Source organism: Trichomycterus rosablanca, chromosome 17, assembly GCF_030014385.1.
Source record: "Trichomycterus rosablanca isolate fTriRos1 chromosome 17, fTriRos1.hap1, whole genome shotgun sequence".
Taxonomy (NCBI): Eukaryota; Metazoa; Chordata; class Actinopteri; order Siluriformes; family Trichomycteridae; genus Trichomycterus; species Trichomycterus rosablanca.
In genome coordinates, this window is record NC_086004.1 from 15,395,622 (window position 1) to 15,412,663 (window position 17,042).

Sequence of the window (17,042 nt, forward strand, 5' to 3'; positions counted from 1 at the left end):
CATGGGCACATTTACTGGTTTGTAGCAAGCTGTGATGCAGTCTGGTAGGTACCAAGCACAAGTTTTGTGGAAGTACACCCCACAAGACTTGTTGCAGATTCTCCAACCCAGTTGTCTAGCCATCACAATTTGGCCCATGTCTTAGTCCCACCCCTTGGCAGGTACTGATTGTTGTATGTATACTTTTATTGTCCACCCTCAGTGCACATGCACAAGCTGATTGCTTGCATTGTCATTTAGAAAAGGTTCTGCCATTCCAACCCGAACAGAAAAACGTATTATTATTATACTGCTTACTGCCTACTTTTCATAATAACTACATTTAAAATCCTTAGCTACTTCTGCTCACAACATTCATTCATGTTTTTCATTTACTTAAAGACTTGTTGATATGAAACACAACATTATTTTGATGGGATTTCATAAGCTTGTTGTTTAATGGGTAATGCAAAGTGTTCATCCAATTCATCCCTAGTGTGCATTAATGTACTTTTGTTGTGGGTTGCTTTTTACCTCTGTAGATCATGTAGGGACATTTTCATTTAAACATATTGTATTTATTGTCATAATAATTGTATAAACTACCAAGCAACAAATTACCAACATAACAATGAACTTGGGGCCGCTCAGGTGGCGCAGCGGTAAAAAGAAACGCGCTGCAACCAGGGCTGGATTCTGAGAGCGTGGTATCGAATCCAGCCTTGCTTTACCGGTTCGAAGCTGAGTGGCTATATGAGCAGCGATTGGCCGGTTGCTCATGTGGGGGGTGGGACAAAGAACCGGATGTGGGTCTCTCTCTGTCAGAATGCGATTGCGTTCTCTGCCGGCTGATTGGAGGCGCTTACACAGAGATGGGAGAGGGTGCCCTTAGGGTGTGTCTCTCCGCATGCAACGCTAGGTGGCGCCAAACTCGTCAATGTGTGGGTGGCAAAGATGCATCTGGCTGCTGCTCGTGTTTCGGAGGGGATACGGGTTAGCTTCAATCACCTCCGTCAGGGCAGGGTTCGGCATAGACAGAGAGGAAGCATGATGCTAATTGAACAATTGGATGCGCTAAAAGGGGAGAAAAAGGGGTAAAAAAACAAAAAAAACAATGAACTTGTACACTAAACAAGTTTAAGGTAAATATAATGTATTTTACACACAGTAAATGTGAAGCTATAAATATTTTTCTAGATCATTTCTACTAAAAATTATTTATTCTTTTTAATGTTCTAAGCCATATTAAATACATGTATGTGCACTGATTTTGATGTACTGTAAATATAAATGGGTATGCATGCAAACAAGGTAGATTTTTTTTGACTGATTATGTAAAACACTGTTGTTGTACTTGTTATAAAAACAAAGCAAATTAGTTATAAATTAGTTTGTTGTAAAGAGTTTATAGCTAAAATTAAAAATTATGTTTTTTGTATTTTTCATATCTAAGATTTTTTTATTTTATTTACAGAGATGACAAGGGAGTGTTAACTGACTACTGATTTGCACAATAATGACAAAATATTCAATTTAGTATAAAGCAGACAAGGCATTGTTCATCATAGATTACTTTCATATTCACAATGGCTCTGGCTGGCATGAAAACTATTTCATGGAAACTACGTGAGTACATCCTTTCATACTTGGCTATTATAAGTATTTAGTTGGTTAGTTCTCAATCTGAAATATTAAAATGTTTTACACTTAAACTTTTCATCTGTTTAATGTTGGCCTTTGTTTGTATTAACAAATACTTTATGTTATGCTTAGAAGACATGGTGGCCCACCCAAGTAATGTGTCTTCACTGGCATTGGGTAAATCATCAAGTCGCTTGCTGGCTACTGGGGGAGAGGACTGCCGCGTTAACATCTGGGCTGTCAACAAATCTAATTGCATTATGGTAGTGCTCTACCTCAAGATCACATTTTTATACCATAGAATGCTAATGACTAAATTAGTACCTATTTTTAATTTGTTTTATGTATTGAATTTGTTATAAGATTTACAATTTGGCATTCTTTTCTGTCCTTGTGCATAGAGTTTGACGGGCCACACTAGTCCGGTGGAGTGTGTTCATTTTAGTACCTCAGAGGAGCAGGTGGTAGCTGGCTCTCAGTCAGGTTCTCTGCGTGTCTGGGACCTGGAAGCTGTCAAAAGTGTGTTTAATGTTGGTTGTTGTATTGAGAAATGAAATAAAATAAGAAAATTAACTTTTATTAAGTTTACAAATGTTGTATGCTTGGTTTTTAGTACTGCGTACATTGATTGGTCACAAGGCTAATGTCTGCAGTGTAGACTTTCACCCCTTTGGAGAATACTTGGCCTCTGGTTCTGTGGATACTAATATTAAGGTCTCTTTCACACTTACATCCTTGTAGATTTTAACTTTAAATTGTTTTCGTATGGTGTATCACTATCTTGTTTTTCTTTATAGCTATGGGATGTGAGGAGGAAAGGCTGTGTGTTCAGGTATAAGGTAAGTTCTTATGTTGTCTCCTAATGGTGATTGTATATGTGTGAAGGCTAATTTAAACCAGTTCCGTTTTTGAAGCTGTTTTGTATATGTGTGAAGGCTAATAGTCTACCATTTAACAATGTTTTTTATTAGGGTTTTTCCAATTATACTGTGACTTGAGTGTTATTTGTAACAGCAAAAAGCAATCCAATAGAATGTTTTATCATACATTTCTGTTTTCATGTTGTAACCGTCTTATGCTAAATAACTATATTCCACATGGCCAATCATCTACAACCCCTTTGACTTGTATTTGATTGCAGACAATTTGAACGTGAGATATTTCATGTTTTGTCTGCTCAACTTCATTTCATTTGTTAATATACCTCCATTCCTGCATTTCAGGCCTGCAACACATTCCAAAAAAAGTTGGGACGGGGGCAGTTTAGGGCTAGTAATGAGGTGAAAAAACTAAATAATGATGTGATTCCAAACAGGTGATTTCAACAAGTGATTGTAATCATGGTTTGGCACAAAAGCGCATCCTGGAAAGGCTGAGTCTTTGATGAGCAAAGATGGGCAGAGGATCTCCAGTTTGTCAACAAATGTGTGAGAAAATTTGATTGAAATGTTTAAAAACAATACCTCAAAGAAAGATTGGAAGGGATTTGCATATTTCTCCCTCTACAGTGCATAATATAATTAATTGATTCAAGGAATCAGGAGGAATTTCAGTGCGTAAAGGCCAAGGGCACAGACTTAAGCTAAACACCCATGACCTTTTATCCTTCAGATGGCACTGCATCAAGAACCACCACTCAACAATAGCTGATATAACCACATGGGCAAGGGATTATTTTGGCAAACCTTTGTCAAGCACTACAGTACGGAGTGACGTACAAATGCCACTTTACTGTCTACAAAAGAAGCCTTATGTTAACCATGTCCAGAAGCAGTGTCAACTTCTCTGGGCTCAGAGGCATCTAGGATGAAGCATCACACAGTGGAAATGTGTATTGTGGTCACATGAATCAGCATTCCAGTTTTTTTTTTTTTTTTTTTTTTTTTTTTTTTTTTTTTTTTTTTTTTTTTTTTTTGTGTGTTCTGGCCCAAAGATGAAAAAGACCATCCAGACTGTTATCAGTAACAAGTCCAAAAACCAGGGTCTGTCATGGTATGGGGCTGTGTCACTGCCCGAGACAATGCAAAAGCACATGCTGCGCACATTACAAAGGCATGGCTGCGGAAAAAGAGGGTACAGGTACTGAACTGGCCTGTCTGCAGTCCTGACCTGTCCCCAATAGAGTATGTGTGGAGAATTTTGAAATGAAAAATGCGACAACGGCGACCCTGTACTGTTGCACATCTTAAGACATGTTTGCAGGAAGAACGGTACAAAATAAAACCTGAAACACTAAATTGCTTGGTATCCTCGATGCCAAAACGTCTTTTAAGTGTGGTGAAAAGGAATGGCAACATTACAAAGTGGTAAATGCTTTACTGTCCCAACTTTTTTGGGAATTGTTTTGCAGGCCTGAAAGGGATGTTTATTAATAAATAAAATGAAGCTGACCAGACGAAACATGAAATATCTCGGGTTCATCATGTCTGCAATGCAATAAAAGTCAAAGTAAATGTAAGAAACCCTGTGGTTTTTTTTTTTTTTATATTATTATGCTGTCCCAACTTTTTCTGATTTGGGTGTGTGTGTGTGTGTGTGTGTGTGTGCGCGTGTGCGTGTGAGTGTGCGTGTGTAAATTATGGTGGAAAATAAGTATTTGGTCAATAACAAAAGGTGCTGGTCATAAAATTAGAATATCATGAAAAAGTTGATTTATTTCAGTATTTCCATTCAAAAAGTGAAACTTGTATATTATATTCATTCATTACACACAGACTGATATATTTCAAATGTTTATTTCTTTTAATGTTGATGATTATAACTGACAACTAATAAAAACCCCAAATTCAGTATCTCAGAAAATTAGAATATTGTGACAAGGTACAATATTGAAGACACCTGGTGCCACACTCTAATCAGCTAATTAACTCAAAACACCTGCAAAGGCCTTTAAATGGTCTCTCAGTCTAGTTCTGTAGGCTACACAATCATGGGGAAGACTGCTGACTTTACAGTTGTTCAAAAGACAACCATTGACACCTTGCACAAGGAGGGCAAGACACAAAAGGTCATTGCTAAAGAGGCTGGCTGTTCACAGGGCTCACATTAATAGAGAGGCGAAGGGAAGGAAAAGATGTGGTAGAAAAAAGTGTACAAGCAATAGGGATAACCGCACCCTGGAGAGGATTGTGAAACAAAACCCATTCAAAAATGTGGGGGAGATTCACAAAGACTGGACTGCAGCTGGAGTCAGTGCTTCAAGAACCACCATGCACAGACGTATGCAAGACATGGGTTTCAGCTGTCGCATTCCTTGTGTCAAGCCACTCTTGAACAAGACAGCGTCAGAAGCGTCTCGCCTGGGCTAAAGACAAAAAAGACTGGACTGCTGCTGAGTGTTCCAAAGTTATGTTCTCTGATGAAAGTAAATTTTGCATTACCTTTGGAAATCAAGGTCCCAGAGTCTGGAGGAAGAGAGGAGAGGCACAGAATCCACGTTGCTTGAGGTCCAGTGTAAAGTTTCCACAGTCAGTGATGGTTTGGAGTGCCATGTCATCTGCTGGTGTTGGTCCACTGTGTTTTCTGAGGTCCAAGGTCAACGCAGCCGTCTACCAGGAAGTTTTAGAGCACTTCATGCTTCCTGCTGCTGACCAACTTTATGAAGATGCAGATTTCATTTTCCAACAGGACTTGGCACCTGCACACAGTGCCAAAGCTACCAGTACCTGGTTTAAGGACCATGGTATCCCTGTTCTTAATTGGCCAGCAAACTTGCCTGACCTTAACCCCATAGAAAATCTATGGGGTATTGTGAAGAGGAGGATGCGATACGCCAGACCCAACAATTCAGAAGAGCTGAAGGCCACTATCAGAGCAACCTGGGCTCTCATAACACCTGAGCAGTGCCACAGACTGATCGACTCCATGCCACGCCGCATTGCTGCAGTAATCCAGGCAAAAGGAGCCCCAACTAAGTATTGAGTGCTGTACATGCTCATACTTTTCATGTTCATACTTTTCAGTTGGCCAACATTTCTAAAAATCCTTTTTTTGTATTGGTCTTAAGTAATATTCTAATTTTCTGAGATACTGAATTTGGGTTTTCATTAGTTGTCAGTTATAATCATCAACATTAAAAGAAATAAACATTTGAAATATATCAGTCTGTGTGTAATGAATGAATATAATATACAAGTTTCACTTTTTGAATGGAATTACTGAAATAAATCAACTTAAATATGATATTCTAATTTTATGACCAGCACCAGTATATATAATGAAACTTGTTAAATATGGAATGAAAACTAAAAAAGTTTTTTTTAAAAACACTTTTGTTCTGCATGTTACTAAATGTTCATTAAATTAAGCATCACTTTGAGTAGGGCTGAGCAATATGGCTAAAAAAAAACCCTCATATCTCGGTATGCTTTTGAGAAGTGGCGATTTACGATACGATATAATGTAAACTTAAAGTACAATGGCAGGCCACTACCAGTGTTTTACCTTATATTGTTTATAAGTTATCTTAAAAACACAAAACATTGTAGTGGGTTGGGCGGGTTGGGGGGGGGGGGGGGGTGTGTGTGTAAAATATGAATGTAAATGTTTATGCGATGCGATGACGGTGTGTAAAGTAATGTTAAAATAATTCAAAGTCCAAACATTTGAGTGGTTAACGAGAACGCACACTTTAAATGTCACACAAGCTCCGTGCAAAACAACTCGAGCACAGAAACGGTACAAATCCGATCTCTTCCCTACACACCAGACAATATATTTTATAATTCACATTACACGACAGGTGAGACATTCTTTTTTCTTAATATAGTGCTTTTATTTAGGAAAAAATAGTTCTTACATACAGTGTATCACAAAAGTGAGTACACCCCTCACATTTCTGCAAATATTTCATTATATATTTTCATGGGACAACACTATAGACATGAAACTTGGATATAAGTTAGAGTAGTCAGTGTACAGCTTGTATAGCAGTGTAGATTTACTGTCTTCTGAAAATAACTCAACACACAGCCATTAATGTCTAAATAGCTGGCAACATAAGTGAGTACACCCCACAGTGAACATGTCCAAATTGTGCCCAAATGTGTCGTTGTCCCTCCCTGGTGTCATGTGTCAAGGTCCCAGGTGTAAATGGGGAGCAGGGCTGTTACATTTGGTGTTTTGGGTACAATTCTCTCATACTGGCCACTGGATAGTCAACATGGCACCTCGTGGCAAAGAACTCTCTGAGGATGTGAGAAATAGAATTGTTGCTTTCCACAAAGATGGCCTGGGCTATAAGAAGATTGCTAACACCCTGAAACTGAGCTACAGCATGGTGGCCAAGGTCATACAGCGGTTTTCCAGGACAGGTTCCACTCGGAACAGGCTTCGCCAGGGTCGACCAAAGAAGTTGAGTCCACGTGTTCGGCGTCATATCCAGAGGTTGGCTTTAAAAAATAGACACATGAGTGCTGCCAGCATTGCTGCAGAGGTTGAAGATGTGGGAGGTCAGCCTGTCAGTGCTCAGACCATACGTCGCACACTGCATCAACTCGGTCTGCATGGTCGTCATCCCAGAAGGAAGCTGACGCACAAGAAAGCCCGCAAACAGTTTGCTGAAGACAAGCAGTCCAAGAACATGGATTACTGGAATGCCCTGTGGTCTGACGAGACCAAGATAAACTTGTTTGGCTCAGATGGTGTCCAGCATGTGTGGCGGCGCCCTGGTGAGAAGTACCAAGACAACTGTATCTTGCCTACAGTCAAGCATGGTGGTGGTAGCATCATGGTCTTGGGCTGCATGAGTGTTGCTGGCACTGGGGAGCTGCGGTTCATTGAGGGAAACATGAATTCCAACATGTACTGTGACATTTTGAAACGGAGCATGATCCCCTCCCTTCGAAAACTGGGCCTCATGGCAGTTTTCCAACAGGATAACGACCCCAAACACAACCTCCAAGATGAAAACTGCCTTGCTGAGGAAGCTGAAGGTAAAGGTGATGGACTAAACCCAATTGAGCACCTGTGGCGCATCCTCAAGTGGAAGGTGGAGGAGTTCAAGGTGTCTAACATCCACCATCTCCGTGATGTCATCATGGAGGAGTGGAAGAGGATTCCAGTAGCAACCTGTGCAGCTCTGGTGAATTCCATGCCCAGAAGGGTTAAGGCAGTGCTGGATAATAATGGTGGTCACACAAAATATTGACACTTTGGGCACAATTTGGACATGTTCACTGTGGGGTGTACTCACTTATGTTGCCAGCCATTTAGACATTAATGGCTGTGTGTTGAGTTATTTTCAGAAGACAGTAAATCTACACTGCTATACAAGTTGTACACTGACTACTCTAAGTTATATCCAAGTTTTATTTCTATAGTGTTGTCCCATGAAAAGATATAATAAAATATTTGCAGAAATGTGAGGGGTGTACTCACTTTTGTGATACACTGTAGGCAGGAAAATCTATGGCAGACAAGAGTCAGAACAGCGGATTGGGCGTAACATTATTACTGTTTGCTCCTTATTCTCAACCCTTGTGCTCGATTTACACTGAAGATATATTTAGTAAATAAGTACATGTCCGCGCATGCACGCGCTTGTGTTAATTTCCGGTTGAACTGATAAAAAATGTTGATTTTTCAGTTTCTGCTTGTTAGCTCACAGCTAACGCTAGCCAGTGTGGCTTTTCACTCGTCTCTCTGTGTTATCAGCTTACACCAGTGAGCACCCCACAGCCAATCAGAGCTCCAACCGCCTACCCCTCCCACCCCTCCCTTACTGTGGATGCGCGCATGTCCTAAAGTCTCAGTTTTCAAGGTAAACCTGAAGCAGAAATTTGGCGCTTCACATTTAAAAAATACCGTCGCCATTTTTGAATATCGCTGTATACCGTAATACCGTCATACCGCCCAACCCTAGTTCTGATAAATTCTGACTAATTACAGTGTTTTTTGTATTATTACAGGCTGTGTTTGTATTCATATTGACAACATTTATATTAAACAAACCAGCAGAATCTCACAATCACATTTATACTGTCAGTTTTACTTCAAATAAATGAGCATCGAAAAAAATTCAGATTAATATTTGATCATGCTTTGCTATCATTGCAAAATGAATATCTGTCAATTATACAGCAACCAATGAAAAGAGAGCTTGAAATTCCGCCCAGAATCTGAATCCGAAGCTCTGATTGGTTTATACATCTGAATCTCTTGAACCGGAGTGAGCAAAACTAATGAATCATTACCATAGATAAGAGTCGTTTGTGACTCATTGACTCAGTGATTCAGTTTCCATGCTCATACGCGAAGGAAAGCGTTCCGCTTAGTGCTTTTGTGTTTTAAACGTTCTCAGATAATAACCTGTGTATTTTATGTTCGTTCACTGACACAGTTTTTGGCCTCACATCATTCTCAGACTCACGCAGTGACTGACACTCCTTGTACTCACACGGGTGCTTTTGCTTTAGGTGCTGAAATAAAGTTGATGTGTTTCCACCTTTTGTTGTTACAGTATTTTTGCACGTTTTGTCCGACCTTCTGTATCTGAAAAACTTCCACACTAGTGATGTAGCTCGGCTTTTAGGGACTAGTTTGTCCTCAGTGCTAACTCCGGTACTACTCTCTGTCCATTATTTCACTGTTACGTGCTTGAGAGCGAGTGACGCACGTTTGCTAACAATGGCAAAAACCATATCGAATTTACTACTATACCAGTATTATCGTGAACGATATTATATCGCCCACCCCTACCATGTACCTTTTGTCATTAGTTTTTCACTTCAAATCCCAAAATTTAAAAGGTATCAGTTTTCAGTTTCATTTAAAATAACAAACACACACAAATTGATAAACGGCTTGTATTTTAATTTTCCGAAATCAGCATTTTGTGTTTCATCAGTTCAACCAGAAATAAACGCTCAAGCGCGTGCATGCGCTGAAATCAAGCACACATGTTGAAATAGTAATAATAACGGTAATAGTAATAATGACGGCGCGTCCCCTGTTGTTCTGACTTTTGTGTTTGTATTTTTGATGTGCATATATTTGCTCTATCTTTAATATTAAAGTACTGTATACTTTAATATTGTGATGACGGTGAGACGTTAGAAAACAACGTCCTTTTTTCTTAGAATAGCTGTTTTATTAAGTATAAATAGTTCTTGTGTGAATTACAAGGGCATGGAAAAAGTATGTCAGACACAAGTCAGAACGGGGGACATGTCGTCACGTTATTACTATCAATTTGTGTTTGTTATTTGAAACAAAAGAAAACTAAAACCTTTTTAATATTAGGATTTGAAGTTAAAAACTAAGGGGGGGGGGGGCCTGGTTTCATTCCATATATATTGAGTTTCATTTTATATATATCAGTTTTCATTCCATATACTGTACATTGTTTCATTCCATGTATATCGAGTTTCATTTTATATATACCGAGTTTCATCCATATATATATAGTTTAATTATATACAGTGTATCACAAAAGTGAGTACACCCCTCACATTTCTGCAAATATTTTATTATATCTTTTCATGGGACAACACTATAGACATGAAACTTGGATATAACTTAGAGTAGTCAGTGTACAACTTGTATAGCAGTGTAGATTTACTGTCTTCTGAAAATAACTCAACACACAGCCATTAATGTCTAAATGGCTGGCAACATAAGTGAGTACACCCCACAGTGAACATGTCCAAATTGTGCCCAAAGTGTCAATATTTTGTGTGACCACCATTATTATCCAGCACTGCCTTAACCCTCCTGGGCATGGAATTCACCAGAGCTGCACAGGTTGCTACTGGAATCCTCTTCCACTCCTCCATGATGACATCGCGGAGCTGGTGGATGTTAGACACCTTGAACTCCTCCACCTTCCACTTGAGGATGCGCCACAGGTGCTCAATTGGGTTTAGTCCATCACCTTTACCTTCAGCTTCCTCAGCAAGGCAGTTGTCATCTTGGAGGTTGTGTTTGGGGTCATTATCCTGTTGGAAAACTGCCATGAGGCCCAGTTTTCGAAGGGAGGGGATCATGCTCTATGTTTCAGAATGTCACAGTACATGTTGGAATTCATGTTTCCCTCAATGAACTGCAGCTCCCCAGTGCCAGCAACACTCATGCAGCCCAAGACCATGATGCTACCACCACCATGCTTGACTGTAGGCAAGATACAGTTGTCTTGGTACTTCTCACCAGGGCGCCGCCACACATGCTGGACACCATCTGAGCCAAACAAGTTTATCTTGGTCTCGTCAGACCACAGGGCATTCCAGTAATCCATGTTCTTGGACTGCTTGTCTTCAGCAAACTGTTTGCGGGCTTTCTTGTGCGTCAGCTTCCTTCTGGGATGACGACCATGCAGACCGAGTTGATGCAGTGTGCGGCGTATGGTCTGAGCACTGACAGGCTGACCTCCCACGTCTTCAACCTCTGCAGCAATGCTGGCAGCACTCATGTGTCTATTTTTTAAAGCCAACCTCTGGATATGACGCCGAACACGTGGACTCAACTTCTTTGGTCGACCCTGGCGAAGCCTGTTCCGAGTGGAACCTGTCCTGGAAAACCGCTGTATGACCTTGGCCACCATGCTGTAGCTCAGTTTCAGGGTGTTAGCAATCTTCTTATAGCCCAGGCCATCTTTGTGGAGAGCAACAATTCTATTTCTCACATCCTCAGAGAGTTCTTTGCCATGAGGTGCCATGTTGAATATCCAGTGGCCAGTATGAGAGAATTGTACCCAAAACACCAAATTTAACAGCCCTGCTCCTCATTTACACCTGGGACCTTGACACATGACACCAGGGAGGGACAACGACACATTTGGGCACAATTTGGACATGTTCACTGTGGGGTGTACTCACTTATGTTGCCAGCTATTTAGACATTAATGGCTGTGTGTTGAGTTATTTTCAGAAGACAGTAAATCTACACTGCTATACAAGCTGTACACTGACTACTCTAAGTTATATCCAAGTTTCATGTCTATAGTGTTGTCCCATGAAAAGATATAATGAAATATTTGCAGAAATGTGAGGGGTGTACTCACTTTTGTGATACACTGTATATATCAGTTTTCATTCCATATATTTCGAGTTTCATTCCATGTATATCAAGTTTCATTTTATATATATAAGTTTTCATTCCATATATATCGTTTCATTTCATATACTATATTGAGTTTCATTTTATATATATCAGTTTTCATTCAATATATATCGAGTTTCATTCCATATATATCAGTTTCATTCCATATACATCATTTTTATTTTATATATATATACAGTGTATCACAAAAGTGAGTACACCCCTCACATTTCTGCAGATATTTAAGTATATCTTTTCATGGGACAACACTGACAAAATGACACTTTGACACAATGGAAAGTAGTCTGTGTGCAGCTTATATAACAGTGTAAATTTATTCTTCCCTCAAAATAACTCAATATACAGCCATTAATGTCTAAACCACCGGCAACAAAAGTGAGTACACCCCTTAGTGAAAGTTCCTGAAGTGTCAATATTTTGTGTGGCCACCATTATTTCCCAGAACTGCCTTAACTCTCCTGGGCATGGAGTTTACCAGAGCTTCACAGGTTGCCACTGCAATGCTTTTCCACTCCTCCATGACGACATCACGGAGCTGGCGGATATTCGAGACTTTGCGCTCCTCCACCTTCCGCTTGAGGATGCCCCAAAGATGTTCTATTGGGTTTAGGTCTGGAGACATGCTTGGCCAGTCCATCACCTTTACCCTCAGCCTCTTCAATAAAGCAGTGGTCGTCTTAGAGGTGTGTTTGGGGTCATTATCATGCTGGAACACTGCCCTGCGACCCAGTTTCCGGAGGGAGGGGATCATGCTCTGCTTCAGTATTTCACAGTACATATTGGAGTTCATGTGTCCCTCAATGAAATGTAACTCCCCAACACCTGCTGCACTCATGCAGCCCCAGACCATGGCATTCCCACCACCATGCTTGACTGTAGGCATGACACACTTATCTTTGTACTCCTCACCTGATTGCCGCCACACATGCTTGAGACCATCTGAACCAAACAAATTAATCTTGGTCTCATCAGACCATAGGACATGGTTCCAGTAATCCATGTCCTTTGTTGACATGTCTTCAGCAAACTGTTTGCGGGCTTTCTTGTGTAGAGACTTCAGAAGAGGCTTCCTTCTGGGGTGACAGCCATGCAGACCAATTTGATGTAGTGTGCGGCGTATGGTCTGAGCACTGACAGGCTGACCCCCCACCTTTTCAATCTCTGCAGCAATGCTGACAGCACTCCTGCGCCTATCTTTCAAAGACAGCAGTTGGATGTGACGCTGAGCACGTGCACTCAGCTTCTTTGGACGACCAACGCGAGGTCTGTTTTGAGTGGACCCTGCTCTTTTAAAACGCTGGATGATCTTGGCCACTGTGCTGCAGCTCAGTTTCAGGGTGTTGGCCATCTTCTTGTAGCCTTGGCCATCTTCATGTAGCGCAACAATTCGTCTTTTAAGATCCTCAGAGAGTTCTTTGCCATGAGGTGCCATGTTGGAACTTTCAGTGACCAGTATGAGAGAGTGTGAGAGCTGTACTACTAAATTGAACACACCTGCTCCCTATGCACACCTGAGACCTAGTAACACTAACAAATCACATGAAATTTTGGAGGGAAAATGACAAGCAGTGCTCAATTTGGACATTTAGGGGTGTAGTCTCTTAGGGGTGTACTCACTTTTGTTGCCGGTGGTTTAGACATTAATGGCTGTATATTGAGTTATTTTGAGGGAAGAATAAATTTACACTGTTATATAAGCTGCACACAGACTACTTTTCATTGTGTCGAAGTGTCATTTTGTCAGTGTTGTCCCATGAAAAGATATACTTAAATATCTGCAGAAATGTGAGGGGTGTACTCACTTTTGTGATACACTGTATATATATATACAGTGTATCACAAAAGTGAGTACACCCCTCAAATTTCTGCAAATATTTTATTATATCTTTTCATGGGACAACACTATAGACATGAAACTTGGATATAACTTAGAGTAGTCAGTGTACAACTTGTATAGCAGTGTAGATTTACTGTCTTCTGAAAATAACTCAACACACAGCCATTAATGTCTAAATAGCTGGCAACATAAGTGAGTACACCCCACAGTGAACATGTCCAAATTGTGCCCAAATGTGTCGTTGTCCCTCCCTGGTGTCATGTGTCAAGGTCCCAGGTGTAAATGGGGAGCAGGGCTTTTAAATTTGGTGTTTTGGGTACAATTCTCTCATACTGGCCACTGGATATTCAACATGGCACCTCATGGCAAAGAACTCTCTGAGGATGTGAGAAATAGAATTGTTGCTCTCCACAAAGATGGCCTGGGCTATAAGAAGATTGCTAACACCCTGAAACTGAGCTACAGCATGGTGGCCAAGGTCATACAGCGGTTTTCCAGGACAGGTTCCACTCGGAACAGGCTTCGCCAGGGTCGACCAAAGAAGTTGAGTCCACGTGTTCGGCGTCATATCCAGAGGTTGGCTTTAAAAAATAGACACATGAGTGCTGCCAGCATTGCTGCAGAGGTTGAAGACGTGGGAGGTCAGCCTGTCAGTGCTCAGACCATACGCCGCACACTGCATCAACTCGGTCTGCATGGTCGTCATCCCAGAAGGAAGCTGACGCACAAGAAAGCCCGCAAACAGTTTGCTGAAGACAAGCAGTCCAAGAACATGGATTACTGGAATGCCCTGTGGTCTGACGAGACCAAGATAAACTTGTTTGGCTCAGATGGTGTCCAGCATGTGTGGCGGCGCCCTGGTGAGAAGTACCAAGACAACTGTATCTTGCCTACAGTCAAGCATGGTGGTGGTAGCATCATGGTCTTGGGCTGCATGAGTGTTGCTGGCACTGGGGAGCTGCAGTTCATTGAGGGAAACATGAATTCCAACATGTACTGTGACATTCTGAAACAGAGCATGATCCCCTCCCTTCGAAAACTGGGCCTCATGGCAGTTTTCCAACAGGATAACGACCCCAAACACAACCTCCAAGATGACAACTGCCTTGCTGAGGAAGCTGAAGGTAAAGGTGATGGACTAAACCCAATTGAGCACCTGTGGCGCATCCTCAAGTGGAAGGTGGAGGAGTTCAAGGTGTCTAACATCCACCAGCTCCGTGATGTCATCATGGAGGAGTGGAAGAGGATTCCAGTAGCAACCTGTGCAGCTCTGGTGAATTCCATGCCCAGGAGGGTTAAGGCAGTGCTGGATAATAATGGTGGTCACACAAAATATTGACACTTTGGGCACAATTTGGACATGTTCACTGTGGGGTGTACTCACTTATGTTGCCAGCCATTTAGACATTAATGGCTGTGTGTTGAGTTATTTTCAGAAGACAGTAAATCTACACTGCTATACAAGTTGTACACTGACTACTCTAAGTTATATCCAAGTTTCATGTCTATAGTGTTGTCCCATGAAAAGATATAATAAAATATTTGCAGAAATGTGAGGGGTGTACTCACTTTTGTGATACACTGTATATATAATACAGCGTCAATTCGTCTTGGAAATGACATATACAAGTCCTGCACAGTGGTCAGAGGGATTTTAAGCCATTCTTCTTGCAGGATAGTGGCCAGGTCAATACGTGATGCTGGTTTCGCTTCTCCAAAACACCCCAAAGTGGTTCAATAATATTTAGATCTGGTGACTGTGCAGGCCATGGGAGATGTTCAACTTCACTTTCATGTTCATCAAACCAATCTTTCACCAGTCTTGCTGTGTGTATTGGTGCATTGTCATCCTGATACACGGCACCGCCATTGGATGCACATGGTCCTCCAGAATGGTTCGGTAGTCCTTGGCAGTGACGCGCCCATCTAGCACAAGTATTGGGCCAAGGGAATGCCAAGGGCAGCCCAAACCATCACTGATCCACCCCCATGCTTCACTCTGGGCATGCAACAGTCTGGGTGGTACGCTTCTTTGGGGCTTCTCCACACCGTAACTCTCCCGGATGTGGGGAAAACAGTAAAGGTGGACTCATCAGAGAACAATACATGTTTCACATTGTCCACAGCCCAAGATTTGCGCTCCTTGCACCATTGAAACCAACGTTTGGCATTGGCACGAGTGACCAAAGGTTTGGCTATAGCAGCCCGGCCGTGTATATTGACCCTGTGGAGCTCCCGACGGACAGTTCTGGTGGAAACAGGAGAGTTGAGGTGCACATTTAATTCTGCCGTGATTTGGGCAGCCGTGGTTTTATGTTTTTTGAAAACAATCCGGGTTAGCACCCGAACATCCCTTTCAGACAGCTTCCTCTTGCGTCCACAGTTAATCCTGTTGGATGTGGTTTGTCCTTCTTGGTGGTATGCTGACATTACCCTGGATACCGTGGCTCTTGATACATCACAAAGACTTGCTGTCTTGGTCACAGATGCGCCAGCAAGACGTGCACCAACAATTTGTCCTCTTTTGAACTCTGGTATGTCACCCATAATGTTGTGTGCATTGCAATATTTTGAGCAAAACTGTGCTCTTACCCTGCTAATTGAACCTTCACACTCTGCTCTTACTGGTGCAATGTGCAATTAATGAAGATTGGCCACCAGACTGGTCCAATTTAGCCATGAAACCTCCCACACTAAAATGACAGGTGTTTCAGTTATTTTGTCCAACCCCTGTATATACAGTGTATCACAAAAGTGAGTACACCCCTCACATTTCTGCAGATATTTAAGTATATCTTTTCATGGGACAACACTGACAAAATGACACTGACACAATGAAAAGTAGTCTGTGTGCAGCTTATATAACAGTGTAAATTTATTCTTCCCTCAAAATAACTCAATATACAGCCATTAATGTCTAAACCACCGGCAACAAAAGTGAGTACACCCATAAGAGACTACACCCCTAAATGTCCAAATTGAGCACTGCTTGTCATTTTCCCTCCAAAATGTCATGTGATTTGTTAGTGTTAGTAGGTCTCAGGTGTGCATAGGGAGCAGGTGTGTTCAATTTAGTAGTACAGCACTCACACTCTCTCATACTGGTCACTGAAAGTTCCAACATGGCACCTCATGGCAAAGAACTCTCTGAGGATCTTAAAAGACGAATTGTTGCGCTACATGAAGATGGCCAAGGCTACAAGAAGATTGCCAACACCCTGAAACTGAGCTGCAGCACAGTGGCCAAGATCATCCAGCGTTTTAAAAGAGCAGGGTCCACTCAGAACAGACCTCGCGTTGGTCGTCCAAAGAAGCTGAGTGCACGTGCTCAGCGTCACATCCAACTGCTGTCTTTGAAAGATAGGCGCAGGAGTGCTGTCAGCATTGCTGCAGAGATTGAAAAGGTGGGGGGTCAGCCTGTCAGTGCTCAGACCATACGCCGCACACTACATCAAATTGGTCTGCATGGCTGTCACCCCAGAAGGAAGCCTCTTCTGAAGTCTCTACACAAGAAAGCCCGCAAACAGTT

At 41.6% G+C, this 17,042-nt stretch overlaps 1 protein-coding gene across 2 annotated transcripts in view; it reads left to right on the plus strand.

The window, feature by feature from the left end:
- The window catches only part of katnb1 (katanin p80 (WD repeat containing) subunit B 1), a 111,516-nt gene that overhangs the window by 13,593 nt on the left and 80,881 nt on the right, over positions 1-17,042 (plus strand). For both annotated transcript variants that reach the window (XM_063013093.1, XM_063013094.1), the window contains exons 2-6: positions 1,454-1,605; positions 1,753-1,883; positions 2,022-2,139; positions 2,234-2,334; positions 2,418-2,459. In XM_063013093.1, the coding sequence (XP_062869163.1) occupies positions 1,566-1,605; positions 1,753-1,883; positions 2,022-2,139; positions 2,234-2,334; positions 2,418-2,459 (432 nt within the window). In that variant the 5' untranslated portion in view covers positions 1,454-1,565. The remainder of the gene's footprint in view (positions 1-1,453; positions 1,606-1,752; positions 1,884-2,021; positions 2,140-2,233; positions 2,335-2,417; positions 2,460-17,042) is intronic.